This window comes from Pezoporus flaviventris, unplaced genomic scaffold (assembly GCF_033815535.1).
Source record: "Pezoporus flaviventris isolate CSIRO_AGI_PZ_B2104156 unplaced genomic scaffold, CSIRO_AGI_Pfla_v1 ptg000052l, whole genome shotgun sequence".
Lineage (NCBI taxonomy): Eukaryota > Metazoa > Chordata > Aves > Psittaciformes > Psittacidae > Pezoporus > Pezoporus flaviventris.
In genome coordinates, this window is record NW_026892600.1 from 562,882 (window position 1) to 579,639 (window position 16,758).

Here is a 16,758-nt window from a genome sequence, read left to right on the forward strand (position 1 = left end):
ACAATATTAATAATGATAAGGGAAATAACACGGGAAGAGAATACAATACCACCCGTCGATACCCAGCCCAACCGAGCAGTGAACTGCCCCTTCCGGCTAACTCCCAGTTACATCCTGGGCATGACATGCTGTGGTATGGGACACCTCTTTGGTTAGTTTGGGTCAGGTGTCCTGTCTCTGCTTCCTCCCAGCTTCCCCTCCTCCCTGACAGAGCAAGAGACTCAGAAAGGCCTTGGTCAGAATAAACATTACTGAGCAGCAACTAAAACCATCGGTGTTATCAGCGCTGTTGCCAGGCCGAAAGTAAAAAATACAGCGCTGCACCAGCTACTAAGAAGGAGAAAAATGACTGCTACTGACGAACCCAGGACACTATCCACTCCTTATTCCATACCATTCACGTCATGCTCAGATCCCACATTTTTCAATATACCATCACTCTTGTCTCATATATTTATATATATAAATATACATATTTTTATATATATACATATATATATATATATACACATGCACAAACACACACAAGTGCACACACACACACACACAGATATCATTCTTTAGGCCATGGAACAATACCTATAAATCTGCTGAATTCATCCAGTCCATGATGTTGGGCTCCATCTTTTGTAGCAGTCTTTCAGAGCAGGAGACATGGTGTGCAGTTTTGGATCGCTGTCTGCTGATGACACCATGGAACTTGTCTGGTCACTACTGAGCTCATCTGGTTTCATCATTCTTTGTTGGGCTGATGGCTGGAGGAAGTCAGGGCCAGTCACTGGTGATCTGAAGACATCTAGTTGGCGGGCTATAAAAGTGCTACATAGCAGGCAACAGCACACAATTGAGTTGATTGACTATTTTTGCCTAAAATCAAATCCCCTTGAGGTACACATCGGACTTCCCCATCTTCCTGCATTACCCACCAAGTATATTCAGGTCCCTGAGCAAAAGCAATCCCATGAGTGGGTTTGCCTTTACCTGAAGCAGGAATAACCCAGACTGTCTTCCTCAGCAAATTCTGCATGTGCACCACAGGAACTTTATCCCCTTCTGCAATACGTAGGAGTTCTGACTGAGCTGGACAAGCTCTGTTGGCAGATCCTCTGGTGTTGACCAACCAGGTGGCTTTTGGTAAATGTGTATCCCAATGCTTGAAAGTCCCACCACCCATTGATCTCAGTGTACTTTTTAACAGCCCATCGTACCATTTGATTTTCCCAGAGGCTGGTGCATGGTAGGGGGTGTGATATACCCACTCAATGCCATGCTCTTTGGCCCAAGTGCCTATAAGGTTGTTCCAGAAATGAGTCCCATTGTCTGACTTAATTCTCACTCTGGGGTGCCGTGTCACCACAAAATCTGTTTCTCAAGGCCCAGGATAGTGTTCCGGGCAGTGTCATGGGGCACAACATATGTTTCTAGCCATGAGACTTAAAAAGTCTTTGGTCAGAGTAAACATTACCTAGCAACAACTAAAACCATCGGTGTTATCAGCGTCGTTCCCAGGCTGAAAGTCAAAACCACAGCACTGCACCAGCTACTAAGAAGGAGAAAAAAACTACTGCTACTGCTGAACCCAGGACGCTGTGTGATGTGAACAGAGATCTGAAGAGGGAAGAGATAGTGTCATCTAATTTCCTCCTAATTTATTATTGACAGAAGTCTGCCTGCTACTAGAGGGTTGCTGGTGTTGGAGTTCACATTCCTCATGTTCCTTACAATCCTCCAGGACTTATGTTAGTAGATTGTATCAAGCATGTATAAATGCAACTGTATTCACAATTACATTAGTTTACCTTCATGACTAAAATACTTTGTCTTTTGGGCTGTCTGCACTTCTCTATAACTGATGCTTCTACTTTCAGCACTTCTGAACTAATGGATGCTTCCTTGTTCAGTAGCCTGGCTGAGTTCAAGCATTTTTGTAGAGAATGTATTTTTTTTTAATTTCCCTTTTTTTTTTTTTTTCTTTTTCCCCCTCGATAACCAAACAACCCAAAATGCTTGAAATATTTATGGAACATTAACGAGGGAAGAGCTTCAAATGGTTGCAGTGAATAGAGAAGAATTTTGAAAGCCAAGGAGCTACTTAAGCATTGTTTTAGCTCTTCTTTCCTCCCTCATAATCAGCAAAGTCTTTCTGCAGAAAAAACCCTATCAGAATCTTTCACTGCTAAGCTGCCATGTACAGTTTTTGGTTAGAGAATTGTTACTAACATATTCTTTTCCATCAGCCTTACACTGACAGAGGATGTAGAAGCATACCCGTCAGGAAGCAAAAATTATTTTTCTTGGGAGGCTTTTGCCACCAGCAGTTTGATGAATTTGAAGTCTCAGACTTAACTTGTTTCTCATTTGGTATAGATGGTCATAGTCTTTGGGCTAGAAGTGAGAAAACACATGTTCTTTTGCAAGTGCTCTCAGGCCACAGGCATGCTGGGCTCATCTCTCCCAACTTACGTAAAGGTCTGCTCCTCTAATTACCTGGAATAGAGAATGGAGAAGGGAAGGGAAAAGACGGGACAGGAAAGGAAGGGAAGGGAAGGGTAGGAGTCCTTCTGCCGGAAGACTAGTATTTGTGCATAAACTCATTTTGATAAATCCATTTTTGCATTGCCTAAGTGCCTTGCTTTTCAAAGATTCAACTCAGCAGTATTCACTGGAGTGTAAGTGCAAAGTCTTCAGAGGCTTTTCTGGCAGAAGTTTGTTTTTGTTTTTTTTTAAATATTTTTAGATTTTTTTAAATTGTGTTATTTCCTTTTAATTTCATGGAACTAAAAGGGAATAACTGAAAATATTTGCCTTTTTTCAAACATGCCTCAAAACTCACAGGCCCTGGCATCCAGAAACATGCATTCCTAGTGAACCCCCAAAACACTGACTGTTTCAGCATTAGGGCTCTTTACGTTTACCTCAGCCTGCCATCACAATAAGGAACACGAGGACACAGACAAAAGCATTCAACAGATGTGTTGCTCCGTTCCACACTTTAATTTGAGCCTTACTTCTCCACTGCATTTATTTTAGACTCTTTTTTTTTGACCCAGACCCAGCCTTGGTGTGGCTGAAATAAGTGGATTTACACTGGGGAGTTTTTTTGCCTGCTATGCTAACATCCCTATTTATTCATAATCAGCCTGTCTTGAGGTGTTTTCAAGGTTTCCTTTATTTTCAGCTGAGTGAAGAATTGCTCCTATAAATAACACTGGTATGGGAGAGAGAGGGGAGAGAGATTAAAGAATACAACCCAGAGATATGTAAGTACAGGCAACAAAACTCCTCAACAGCTTTTATTCTATTATCACAGAGCACCATTTCAGCTAGCACTACTGAGGCAATGCAAGACTTTACTACTGGGCATAAACAACACATAAGGAGCATCTCTGGGACCCTGGGTAACTCCCATTAGTGGGGGAAGCTCTTTGTAAGTCACATGTTGGTTTACCACCTTATTTTATTAACTCTGACTCACTAGACGGCAGCAGTGCTCTGCAATACACCAACAGCTAACTTCTCCAGGTCTCACTGTGTGATGGATTTCCTGATGCTGACTTCTGGGGTATTTTTCTGATGAGAGGATCATGCAGGTGATGAGCTTGGGTGTTGGTGGAACAGTAGCTGGAGACAACAAATAAAAACAAAGGTCTGCCTGGATTTCTGTGCGTGCAGCCCTCTGTACATAGCTGACTGAGCCAGCCCATGCCTTCTCCCCAGGCAGCACGGGGGAGTATAAAACTTGTCACTGACCTCCATCTCCTCTCCTACCACAGGGATTGGGATGAGGGAAAAATTGTCTCTTGACCCGTGTCCCCTTTGACAGCATGGAACCAGGACATGTCACTGTCTGATTCCCGCCACCCAGACATCTCCCTTGGGGCCACTTTCATGACTTAGAGATCTACAAGTCATGGAATCATACAATCCCAGACTGGTTTGGGTTGGAAGGCACCCCAAAGCTCATCCAGTTCCAACTCCCTGCCATGGGCAGGGACACCTTCCACTAGACCAAGGTGCTCCAAGCCCCATTCAACCTGGCCTTGAACATTGCCAGGGATGGGGCAGCCACAGCTTCTCTGGGCAACCTGTGCCAAGGCTTCACCACCCTCACAGGAAAGAACTTCTGCCTAAGAGCTCACCTCAATCTCCCCTCTGTCACGCTAAAGCCATTTGCCCTTGTCCTGCCCCTACGGACCCTTGTCCAAAGCCCCTCTTCAGGTTTCTTGTAGCCCCTTTAGGCACTGGAGCTCCTCTAAGGTCTCCCGAAGCCTTCTCTCCTCCAGGCTGAACAAGCCCAGCTCTCTCAACCAGCCTTCACAGGGGATCACTGTTCTTGTGAGGAACGCAGAAACATGGGCTCAGTATATCAACAGGTAGATATAGTCCTGACCCTCACAAACACTGCTTTTAATATGATTCATACAAGTAAAGTAGAATAATATTCTTGGGGTGTCAGGTTTTCATTTATTTTTTTTTACAAACAGAATCAACCAAAGGCTTGCAATATTACTGGCAAGTGCTTGGAACACATTTCTTGATGCCCAAGGAACTGAGATAGAGAGTAGAGACCTGTGGCACTTCCACTGAGTGTTTGAAGAATGCTCCTGTCAGGTTGTTAACTTGCTCCACCAAAGTAACACACCAGTTACTTTGCTCATTACACTCTTCCCTGTGAGGCAGGGGATGGATTTTAAAGTTCTTTTTCTGACCTGCCAGACATCCAGTGGTCCAGTTCCTGTCAACTGGCACAAGCACTTCTCCCTTCTGGCACTGCAGATTTGAGTGCTGTCGTGATTTAACCCCAGCCAGCAACTGAGTCCCACGCAGCTGCTCACTCACTCCCTTCCCATGGGATGGGGCATAGAACTGAAGAGTAAAACTGAGCAAACTCAATGAATCCATTCACCACTTCCCATGGTCATGTAGTTCAGTCATCCCCAGCACAGCAGGGCTCCATCACATGCAATAGTGACTTGCAAAGACAAACACCATCACTCTGAACATCCCTTTCCTTCTTCTTCCCCCATCTCTTATATCTGAGCATGATCTCCTATGGTCTGGGATACCCCTGCGCTCAGTTGGGGTCAGCTGTCCTGGTGGTGGCCCCAACTCCCTGTGCACCCCAGCCTGCTTGCTTGTGGGATAGGGTGAGGAGCAGAAAAGGCCTTGGCTCTGTGTGAGCACTGATCAGCAGTAACGAAAGCATCCCTGTGTGATCAGCACTGTTTCCAGCACAAACCCAAACCAGAGCCCCACACCAGCCACTGTGGAGAAAATTAACTCTAACCAGCCAAAACCAGCACAAGGCTGCTGTCCATCATTTGCTGCTAGCTCTAATACAAAGAACTTCACCTTTCTTTGCATTCCACATTGGAACACTTTGCCAATTTGTAGTCTGCTCAGTCATAGTAAGATTTTTTACACACAAATGCTGCTCTGGGGAACTGGGAGCATTTACTGGCCCCTAGCTGATATAATTATACTCTCATTGCTGTTATGAGTTTTTCAAATGCTTTAGTGTATGTTAAAACAACAGAGATGAAACTTTGATGTTCAGTACAAGGACTCTCTTTGCGAGAGAGAGGCTGACGTGGCGGGGGGCGTTTCCACGGTGACGGCGGGAGATTTAAAAGCGGCCTAAACTCGCTGCTAGCATTCAGTCAGCTGATCGGAGCTAGCCTAGCTAGAGCCACAGCCGGCACGCTTCAGCGACGCGAGGGTCAACGGAGATTAGGAAAATCAGAGGGGATAGCGCAGAGACATCGCGATTCCCGACATCTCCCGATCCCCGAAGCCCCAGCAGCCCTTGCGAGAGAGAGGCTGACGTGGCGGGGGGCGTTTCCACGGTGACGGCGACCACTCCCCTGCTGCTTGCCTTGAAAAAGCCTTTGAGAGGGCAGCGACCGGTCGCTGCCCACCGGGCACAGGGAGGAACAAGCAGGTCGTGTTGCTGGTGTCCCAGACTGCGCACCAATATGGTTGCCTCCAGAAAGAGAGCTTGCAGTAAGGTGACTACAGCAACTCAGACAGAGACCCCGTCCCAGACCGTGGCTGTTCAGGTCTCTGGGTGCAGGGAGTGCCAGAGCCTGCTGCTGCCGGGGGAGGGAGGACAGCATTCCACCTGCGTGAGGTGTGAGCAGGTAGAAGATCTGCTTAGCCTGGTGGCAAGACTTAAGGAGGAGGTTGAGACACTGAGGACCATCAGGGAGTGTGAAAGGGAAATCGACTGGTGGAGTAACTCCCTGGCGGGCCAGTCGAAACGGTTCCAGGGAGATACCCCCCAAAAGGGGAAGGACCCCCTGCCTTCTCACACAGAGGGGGATGGCCCGAGGCAGCCCCTGCCCTGTAGCTGTTGCGCAGAGGTAGGGGACCAAAAAGACGACGAGGGTTGGAAGCGAGTTCCAGTTCGACGTCGTGGGAAACCCTCCCCCCTTCCTGCCCTGCTTCCCCAGGTGTCCCTCCGTAATAGGTTCGAGGCCCTGGATCTTGAAGGAGAGGTAGGTGAGAAGGTGGGGCAAGGCCAGCCCACAAGGCCACATAGGAAAAGGGAGTCAACTTTGCACCTCAAGACTGCCTCTGTTAAGAAAGAAAGAAGGGTCATTGTAGTAGGGGATTCCCTTCTGAGAGGAACAGAGGGCCCGATATGCAGAGTAGACCCTCATCATAGGGAAGTGTGTAGTCTGCCTGGAGCCCGGATCAGGGATATCACCAGGGCGCTCCCCAACCTGGTGCACCCGACAGACTATTACCCGCTGCTGGTCTTCCAGACAGGTGGGGAGGAAGCTGCTTCCCGCAGTCTGAGGGGGATGAAGAAAGACTACAGGGCCTTGGGGCGGATGGTGAAAGAGTCTGGGGCTCAAGTGATCTTCTCCTCTCTCCTTCCATCTTCCACTGATGTGGGAAGGAATGGGAAGATTCAGTTCATGAACAATTGGCTTCGAGACTGGTGCTACAGGCAGGGCTTTGGATTCTTTGATAACGGCTGGTTTTATAGGGCACCAGTCTGGACAATGACAAGTGAGAAAGGTTTGTCTCACAGAGGGAAAAGGATGCTGGGGCACGAATTAGCAGGGCTCATTTGGAGAGCTTTAAACTAGATTCGAAGGGGGATGGGCTTGTAGCTGGGCTTGCCCCAGTGGGGCAGCGCTCCAGAATTAATGAAGACTGGGAGGCCTCCTACAATCCTAGGGTGAAATCGGTGTGCTCAGCTCGCTCCCTGAAATGTCTGTACACCAATGCGCGCAGCATGGGAAATAAGCAGGAGGAGTTGGAAACCTGTGTTAAGTCAGGAGATTATGATCTGGTGGCAATTACAGAGACGTGGTGGGACAGCTCACATGACTGGAATATAGTCATGGAAGGCTATGTCCTTTTCAGGAAAGACAGGCCAGCCAGGCGGGGTGGTGGGGTTGCTCTTTATGTGCGGGAGGAACTACAGTGCACAGAGTTCTGTCCAGGGACAGATGATGAGCGAGTTGAGAGTCTGTGGGTGAGAATTAAGGGGCAGGCTGGCAGGGGGGATACTGTTGTAGGTGTCTGTTACAGACCACCGGATCAGGGTGAGGAAGTTGACGAGACCTTCTACAGGCAGCTGAGAGCGGCCTCACAGTCACAGGCCGTGGTCGTCGTGGGGGATTTTAACTTCCCTGATGTTTGCTGGAAGGACCACTCGGCAACCCAGCCACAGTCCAGGAGGTTCCTCCAGTGTATGGATGATAACTTCCTCCTGCAAATGGTGGATGAGCCGACCAGGAGAGGAGCGCTGCTGGATCTCATCCTCACTAACAAGGAGGATCTGGTCGAAGCAGTAAGGGTTGAGGGCTGCCTTGGTTGCAGCGACCACGAGATGGTGGAGTTCAGGATCTTGTGTGGCAGGACTAGTAGAATACCAAGTAGAATTGCAACCCTGGACTTTAGCAGGGCAAACTTTGGCCTTTTCAAGCAATTGCTAGGGGAAATCCCATGGGCAGGGCTGCTTGAAGGTAAAGGGGCCCAAGATAGTTGGTTGACATTCAAGGACTGCTTTTTCCGTGCTCAAGATCGGAGCATCCCGACACGTAGGAAGTCAAGGAAGAGGGCCAAGAGACCTGCGTGGCTAAACAGGGAATTGCTGGGTATGCTCAAGTGGAAGAGGAGTTTACAGGTCATGGAAGGAGGGGCTGGCCACTTGGGAGGAATATAAGGCTGCTGCTAGAGGATGTAGGAAGGCAGCTAGGAGGACTAAGGCATCCTTAGAATTAAACCTGGCAAGAAGGGTCAAGGACAGCAAAAAGAGCTTTTTTAAATACATGGCAGACAAAACTAACACCAGAGGCAATGTAGGCCCACTGATGAACGGGATGGGTGCCCTGGTGACAGAAGATAAAGAGATGGCAGAGTTACTGAATGCCTTCTTTGTCTCTGTCTACTCTGCTGCGGGCAGTCCTGAAGAGCCCTGTACCCCTGAGACCTTAGATGAAGTCAGGTCGACGGAGCGGTTTGCCTTAGTCGATGAGGAATGGGTTAGAGACCAGTTGAGCAATCTGGACATCCATAAATCCATGGGTCCAGATGGGATGCACCCGCGGGTGCTGAGGGAACTGGCGGAAGTCATTGCTAGACCACTCTCCATCATCTTTACCAAGTCTTGGGAAACGGGAGAGGTGCCTGAGGACTGGAGGAAAGCAAATGTCACTCCAGTCTTCAAAAAGGGCAAGAAGGAGGACCCGGGTAACTACAGACCGGTCAGCCTCACCTCCATCCCTGGGAAAGTGATGGAACACCTTATCCTTGATACCATCTTAAGGCATATCAAGGATAAGAAGGTTATGAGGGGCAGTCAACATGGCTTCACCAGGGGGAAATCATGTTTGACCAATCTCTTAGCCTTTTATGAGGAAATAACACGGTGGATGGATGATGGCAGAGCGGTGGATGTGGTCTACCTTGACCTCAGCAAAGCATTTGACACAGTCTCCCACAGCATCCTCGCGGCTAAAATGAGGAAGTGTGGACTGGATGATCAGGTAGTGAGGTGGACTGCGAACTGGCTGAAGGAGAGAAGCCAGAGAGTTGTAGTCTATGGGGCTGAGTCTAGTTGGAGGCCTGTAACTAGTGGAGTGCCTCAAGGGTCAGTACTGGGACCGGTATTATTTAATATATTCATCAATGATTTAGATGAGGGAATTGAGTGTACTATCAGCAAGTTTGCTGATGACACTAAGCTGGGAGGAGTGGCTGATACGCCAGAAGGCTGTGCTGCCATCCAGCGAGACCTGGATAGGCTGGAGAGTTGGGCAGGGAGTAACTTGATGAAATATAACAAGGGAAAGTGTAGAGTCCTGCATCTGGGCAGGAACAACCCCAGGTTCCAGTATAGGTTGGGGAATGACCTGTTAGAGAGCAGTGTAGGGGAGAGGGACCTGGGGGTCCTAGTGAACAACAGGATGACCATGAGCCAACACTGTGCCCTTGTGGCTAAGAAGGCCAATGGCATCCTGGGGTGTATTAGAAGGGCGGTGGTTAGTAGGTCGAGAGAGGTCCTCCTTCCCCTCTACTCTGCCCTGGTGAGACCCCATCTGGAGTATTGTGTCCAGTTCTGGGCCCCTCAGTTCAAGAAGGACAGGGAGCTGCTGGAGAGAGTCCAGCGCAGGGCAACAAAGATGATTAAGGGAGTGGAACATCTCCCTTATGAGGAAAGACTGAGGGAGCTGGGTCTCTATAGTTTGGAGAAGAGGAGACTGAGGGGTGACCTTATCAGTGTCTATAAATATATAAAGGGGGAGTGTCACGAGGACGGAGCCAGGCTCTACTCAGTGGCAAACAATGATAGGACAAGGGGTAATGGGTACAAACTGGAACACAAGAGGTTCCACTTAAACTTGAGAAGAAACTTCTTCTCAGTGAGGGTGACGGAACACTGGAACAGGCTGCCCAGGGAGGTTGTGGAGTCTCCTTCCCTGGAGACATTCAAAACCCGCCTGGACGCATTCCTGTGTAACATTATCTAGGTGTTCCTGCTCCGGCAGGGGGATTGGACTAGATGATCTTTCGAGGTCCCTTCCAATCTCTAACATACTGTGATACTGTGATACTGTGAAATCATCAAAACCATTCGGTGCTTTTTAAAAAGAAATACTACTGTTACACATATTTATTTCTAAGTTCTCACATGTAGTGGTCAGGTGAAGTCACAATACACCACAGGCCTGTCAAGCTCCACCATGCCATTCACCAACATGGCAGCTGCTGCTCAGCAGCTTGACATTTTAGGAGAAAAAGGACATGTGTGCTTGCTATCAGAAAATACATTTCAAGTTAGCTCAGTTGAACCTAACAGTAACCGCTTCAGAACGACAAACAGTCAATAAAACAAGGAGCACTTTAAGTGGCAACTTTGGAGCCCCCAGTTTGAATAGTCTGCTGTGTTCCTGTTTGGAAGAGCCTGTGCTCCAGTTAACATGAGTACTCTATACACAGAGACACATACATGTGTGTGTGCATGGCATAGCAGTGGGAAACAATATAAACACAGATGTACAGAGTTAAAATAATTTGTTCATAATTTTGTAATATGATAGGTTGGGAGTGGGGATTAATATCTAGAAAACTCAGGCCAAACCAAGGTACACACAAAGACGAACCCACAGCCCCTGTAGTCCTAAATTCCTGTCTCATGGCATGGCATTCCAAGTGAAACGAACACAAATGCAAGCGTCTCCTTTTTGCCTTGGTTTCTTGTGGAAGTAAGTCATCAGTGGTACTGCACTGTAAACTCTTGTGGATGTGGCAATCTGTCTGCTGGTGATTTCTCATTCTGTTTGGAGCCCTGAATCAAACATGTTTGTAAAGTTAATCTCAATTACAATTACACTGTCTGTAGGACAGAACTATCGTATGTGGCCCAAACAGACACACTCTTAAAACAGGAACTTGCATTTCTCATCTATCAATCATGAAATACCAATGCACACACGACCAGACTTAAACAGTCCCACTACTCACAGAACTGGCTTAAATGAGTGCAGCACCCACACACCTAAGTCAAAAGAACCTCTGAGTAAACCCCTCCCACCTTATATGCTAAGTGCCTATATTCTTATTTTAAAATGCTGGGAAATACCTTTATTGTACTCAGAAGATTTAGGTATTCATCTAAATGAAAACGTTCCATTCTGACATGTTTTTTTCCAAAAAAAAGAAACTAATGAGCTCTCACTGGATTAGATTTTGATGGTTTTGTCAGCATTTTTCTTCAATATCCTTTCACATTAGGCTTTAAGTGAAGGTTTTCTTAACAGCTTTCACCTTACAAAAAAGAAAAGTATTCCCAAAATGGGATTCGGACCCTTGACAGGACCAGGAAAAATATGGTAAAATTTTTAGGGGGCAAGAACTGCACCCCAGTTCCAGTGCGTGAATAAGGGCAGATGATTCATGATTTGATTCAGACCCTCTGAATGACTGTCAGAGGCAGTTAAATCTCTTTGGTAATTAGCCAGAGAGACTCTGGAGGCATTCAGGCCATCCAAATGTGAACTGCAGGATTTATGGATATACTGTAAGTGATAAACCTGGTGTTAAATTTCTGATCAGCTTTTGGAAGTCTTCGAAGCTGAGTCTGCTTCACTATGTGGAAAAAATCCTGAGCTGCTGAAGATGCTCTTTAAATTTTCTCATACGTCCAATGAAAGGCAGAACTTCCACAACGGTAGGAAAACTGACAAGAAAACTCATTTCTTCATGCCGCTCGTTTATCCTTCACAGAGTAACAACGGTACAGACGGAAGTTCTTTAAATGCATGCCTGTATGTGATTCAGTCACTAGTGTGTTTTATATTTTGGCTTCTACTAGACAACTGAAAACCCAGCATGTGGTGGGAAGCACAGCTCTTGTTCTTTTATAGAATCCCAGACTAGTTTGTGTTGGAAGAGACCTTAAGCTCTTCCAGTTCCAACCCCCTGCCACAGGTAGGGACACTTTCCACTAGACCAGGTTGCTCCAAGCCCCATCCAACCTGGCCTTGAACACTGCCAGGGATGGGGCAGCCACAGCTTCTCTGGGCAACCTGTGCCTGGGACTCAGCACCCTCACAGGGAAGAACTTCTGCCTAAGAGCTCACCTCAATCTCCCCTCTGTCAGGTTAAAGCCATTCCCCTTTGTCCTGTTCCTACAGGCCCTTGTCCAAAGCCCCTCTCCAAGTTTCTTGTAGCCCCTTTAGGCACTGGAGCTGCTCTAAGGTCTCCCCTTAAGGAGCCTTTTCTTCCCCAGGCTGAACAAGCCCAGCCCTCTCAGATTGTAAGCGGACCAGAGACTAAACGGCGAACATTCTTTTGCCTTGAGGAGCCGCAGGCGCAGACACTCCGCACATTTCCCTCAGGTGTTAAGGGCTCCGCTCCCTTCCCCACCTCGGCGGCACATCGGGCAGGCCCATGAGGAGGCGGCTGGCCCCCTTCTCCCCAGGCTCGCTGGGAGGGCCGCGATGCACCCTCGGGGCTGACCGGTAACAGCCACGCCATCAACCACCACACACCCACAACCCCAGACTGCGCGAGAACCTGCACACCCTAAACCACTTCCGGTCTTACCCCTCCCCCGTCCCTCCGCATGCGTCTCCTCGACGGCAGGCCGGACGGGGGGAACGCGAGCAGGGCGCATGTGCAGGGGAGCCACCGTTCTGCCTGCCGTCCTGCCGCTGAGTTGCCCTGTCCTGTCTCCCGCTCCCGCTTCTGTTCCCGTTCCGCTCCCGCTCATCTCCTAGTGCACGCTAACTCCGCCACCCTGCGGCCTCCAGCAAGGCGTTTAGCGCTCGACGCGACCGCTTCGCGTCACGTGGCCGGGGTCGTGCCTGCGCCCCGGCTGAGGCGAGCTGCACACATAGTGCCTGATGGGGCTGGTGTATATACCCTTACAACGGACCGTCCGCTCCGGCGGCGGAATTTTTCTCCGATTATCCTCTCTACATCGGGGGCAGAAGGGTAGGTGTGGCGGTGTCTGCCCCGCCCCCAGAGTAGCTCGTCCTTTTCCGCGCAGGCAGTTGGTTAAACAGCTGAGGGGGGCCTACGTGCTGTGGGGTCCTGGCGTGACCTCGGCGACGGGCGGGAGCCGGCGGCGAGTGTATGTGCTGCGAACGGCGCCGGCCCGGGCGGCGGCGGCGGCTCGGGCGCCATGGTGAGCCCGCGGGGCCGGGAACGGGGTGAGCCCGTCGCGGGTGCTCCTGTCTGCTTGGACTCCATGATGTGGCTCTGGGGATCGGGGGGTGGACGGGTGGTACCGGGGAGCTCCGTTATTAGCGCTCATCTGCTCTGGTGTTCACTACACCTGGTTCATTCTCGGGTTAGTGGCATGTGCGGTGATAACACATGGGTTACTTGGCTTGGGAAGAACCCTGCCTCGGGTTACGTGTCTCGACAGGTGTTTTAGCACTGACAGGGCTCAGTTTCTTAGGTGTAACACAGAGTAAATGGACCCGTAGTAGCAGAAGAGTGAAATTTGGCCAGGGTTATTCCTGCTAACGATACAGAATCATACCATCATTGGATGGCTTGGGTTGGAAGGTACCCCAAAGCTCATACATTTCCAGTGGCCTCCCTCGTGCAGGGACACCTTCCACTAGACCAGGTTGCTCCAAGCCCCGTCCAGCCTGGCCTTGGGCACTGCCAAGGATGGGGCAGCCACAGCTTCTCTGGGCAACCTGTGCCTGGGACTCAGCACCCTCACAGGGAAGAACTTCTGCCTAAGAGCTCATCTCAGTCTCCCCTCTGTCAGGTTAAAGCCATTCCCCTTTGTCCTGTCCCTACAGGCCCTTGTCCAAAGCCCCTCTCCAAGTTTCTTGTAGCCCCTTTAGGCACTGGGAGCTGCTCTAAGGTCTCCCTGGACCCTTCTCTTCTCCAGGCTGAACAAACAGACTTCTTTCCCTATAAAGATAGCTGAATTTTATATTTACGTCTTCATTGCCATTTAAAACTCCGAAGTTGCTTGGCTCTCTTAACATACTTTACAGATACAAGGTATATGGAGATCCATAGGGATACTTGAGTGCAGATATAAAAACTTATTTTGTATGTGGTGTTAATACATATATTTATTTTCCATGTGGATGTGAATGGCAGTGTGCTGTTTAAACTATGGCGACATAATGTTTGTTCGAATGATGGAAGTCTTGCTTAGGGAGTAAACTTCAGAGTTATACTTTGGGTAAAGTCTGACTTTAAGCTCTTCTGATTCTAGTAAGGTTATTTTAATAGTGTATGTTTTGACATCTGAAAAGAGCTGCAGAGTTACTTTTCTCATGATGGCTTTTCCTCTGTTCTTTTATTTTTTTTTTTTTATCTTTTTTCTGTAGGGATTAGAGTATTTAATCAAAGTCTTGAGAGATTCCTGTCATTTGTAGGAGTGTATGAGTACTGTCACCTAGCTATGTGGAGCTACTCTGGGATATCTGGAAGCGAATACAGCTATTTCTCTTAGTGTAGTTCCTCATTTAAATAAACTGAGTGCTTCCTTCTGTTGCCTGATTGAATTGGAAAATCAGGTCTATTTTTTTCGCTAGCTGCTGGCAGCATGGACAAATAATCTTTTTGTGTGATTCTATGACATAAGCAAAGTGAAAAGATGATAGTCTGCTACTTTTATGCTGCTTGGAATCTGTATTCTCCAGTTCCAAAGCAAAAGGAGTATGAAATATTCAACAGGTTCTTTTGCACTGAGAGGGCTGTAAATCGAGTCACCAGAATAATTCAGTGGTAGCACTCTGCCAAGTTGGAACCAACAGGACTCAGAGTCTGTGTAGCTCTGAACTAATTTTACTTGTAATTTAATAATATGTTGAATGTGTACTGGTGTTTTGCACAGCAAACATTCTGTATTGGCTTCTTCAGTAATAATGCTAATTCTGTGATCTTATAAATGCTCTTGATCCAGTCATAGAGTTTCTAAAGCAATAATTTGATTTTCCTAATGATCACTAGTTCTATAGTCTTTGTGCTAAGAACCTTGGTGAAAAAAGAAGCAAGACTGTCAGGTAAACTGCAGTTGGCTGGCTGGAATGTAGTTTTGGTTTAAACAACACACCTTGTTTCAGAGGGTGTCATGTTGCTGGTGACTGCTTCCATCTAGCAGTTTATGGCTCTCCTTTGAGCATGTGGAGAGGTGCTGGTCAAGAGAGAATGGAGGGAAGACCCGCGGAGGTGAGCAGTTTGGTGGTAGTCCCAAATTCCTTGATGTTCTTTGAGCTGCTTTATATGTCTTCTGTTCATCTCTGCTGTGTTGTAAACAGTGGTAGGTGCAGGAAAAAAAATCAGGCAAGACTTGATCATAAAAAAAGAAAAATCTGAATTTTGAAGGTGTCTCTTGGCATTGATTTCTTTCCCAACCTAATCTTTAAGAATGTTTGATTTTTACAGATTATAAGATTTGAACTGCCTCTGATTGCTAACTACACAAGGTATAATTCTGACTATAGCTATTTTGTGAAAGTCGTCTTCATTTTTTGCTTTTGCAAATACAGCTTAATGGACATACACATACGGAAAAAATTTTGCATATGGAATAGACTCATTTAATAGCATGAGCAGTAATATGTCATTTATTAAATGCATTTCAAACAGGTTGTATCAGTGTAGCTTCTAGGTTTCACAAATGCCATTGCACTTTTGGAACTGCAGAAGATAAAAGTATTTGTTACAGTCTCCTGGAGACCTTACAGGTCGGTACTTATTTAAAAGCTTTTCCATTTCTTCTTGAAAATTCACAACTTTGTTAGTATATTTGCATGCTACCACTGGAAGAGATTGATATGCCGTGAATTAACATCTGTAGAGTACTTCAGCGCACTTGTGTAAAAATCTTGTTTTTACAAGACTTGCCACTTCAGAAAGTAAGTAGCTGGCATTGTGCTGCTGAAGGTGAAGTTGTAAATTGGATTCTACCAGCTGCTTTTTCAGGCATGCAGTTATATTGCTGCTGCAGTCCTGGTGCATACAGCAGTTGTCTTCAGCTCAAGGCCTTTGTCTTGCAATGGAGGAGGTGGTTAATGTTAGAGAATGAGTAATTTAAAAGTCCTGTGTTAAGCTGGGTGCTTGAGTTATTTCTAGTATCTAGGTATGAGATAAGGGAAAAAGGGAAAAACCTGCCTTGCTACTACAGATGTGGGAGACTAACCTTGGGCAAGGTCAAAATGAGGAGACTGGAGTGGTATCTTGGCATAAAGCTGTTAACCTTGGCTGTCTTTGCTTTGCATGTTCTGTAAATCAATTAATGATAAAATGAAAAATGTACTTTAGGGAGAAGTACTTTTAAAATCTGTTACTTTCTTTGATTACTATTCTGAGATAGCTGCTGGTGTATTATAACTACACTTGACTTGTAGGTAAGAGTATTGCAACTTTATCGCAACTGCTTACTCTTACTTTTTGTTCTAATTATCAGCAACTGTAACTCCAGTTATGTGGTAAAAGGTATAGACGGTGAAAACCAGAGTCTAGGTATAAGCTTACTGAACCTTATACTGTTGCCTGTTGGGCCTGTCATCTTTTTTTCCATGATTTTAAGAAATCTGTCAATCTTGCCTTTAATGTAGCTGTTACCGCCTCTCTTCTAGACCACTTAGTCATTCTCTGCTACGTTTTATTAAAAGCTTTCTTGCAAAACATGTGCTTTATTGCACAAGCAAAAGTTAGAGTCCATATTGAAAGACCTGGAACTGAGCACAGTGCTCAAGGCTTGACCAACCTCAACCAAAGACCTTTCTCTGACACAGAGGCGCAGCCATACTGCAG

General features: G+C 47.1%; 1 protein-coding gene and 1 long non-coding RNA gene across 4 annotated transcripts in view; one reads left to right on the forward strand and one right to left on the reverse strand.

Moving 5' to 3' along the window:
- Positions 1-3,059: 3,059 nt before the first annotated feature.
- LOC133277175 (uncharacterized) lies at positions 3,060-11,714 on the reverse strand. Its single transcript, XR_009746102.1, has 3 exons — positions 10,627-11,714; positions 4,710-4,866; positions 3,060-3,621 (listed from the first exon to the last, which is right to left on the reverse strand). It is a non-coding gene; the product is annotated as an uncharacterized LOC133277175 (long non-coding RNA).
- A 1,322-nt stretch (positions 11,715-13,036) lies between these two features.
- The window catches only part of TMEM161B (transmembrane protein 161B), a 39,464-nt gene continuing 35,742 nt past the window's right edge, over positions 13,037-16,758 (forward strand). For all 3 annotated transcript variants that reach the window (XM_061468819.1, XM_061468821.1, XM_061468822.1), the window contains exon 1: positions 13,037-13,150. In XM_061468819.1, coding sequence (XP_061324803.1) covers positions 13,148-13,150 — 3 coding nt within the window. In that variant the 5' untranslated portion in view covers positions 13,037-13,147. The remainder of the gene's footprint in view (positions 13,151-16,758) is intronic.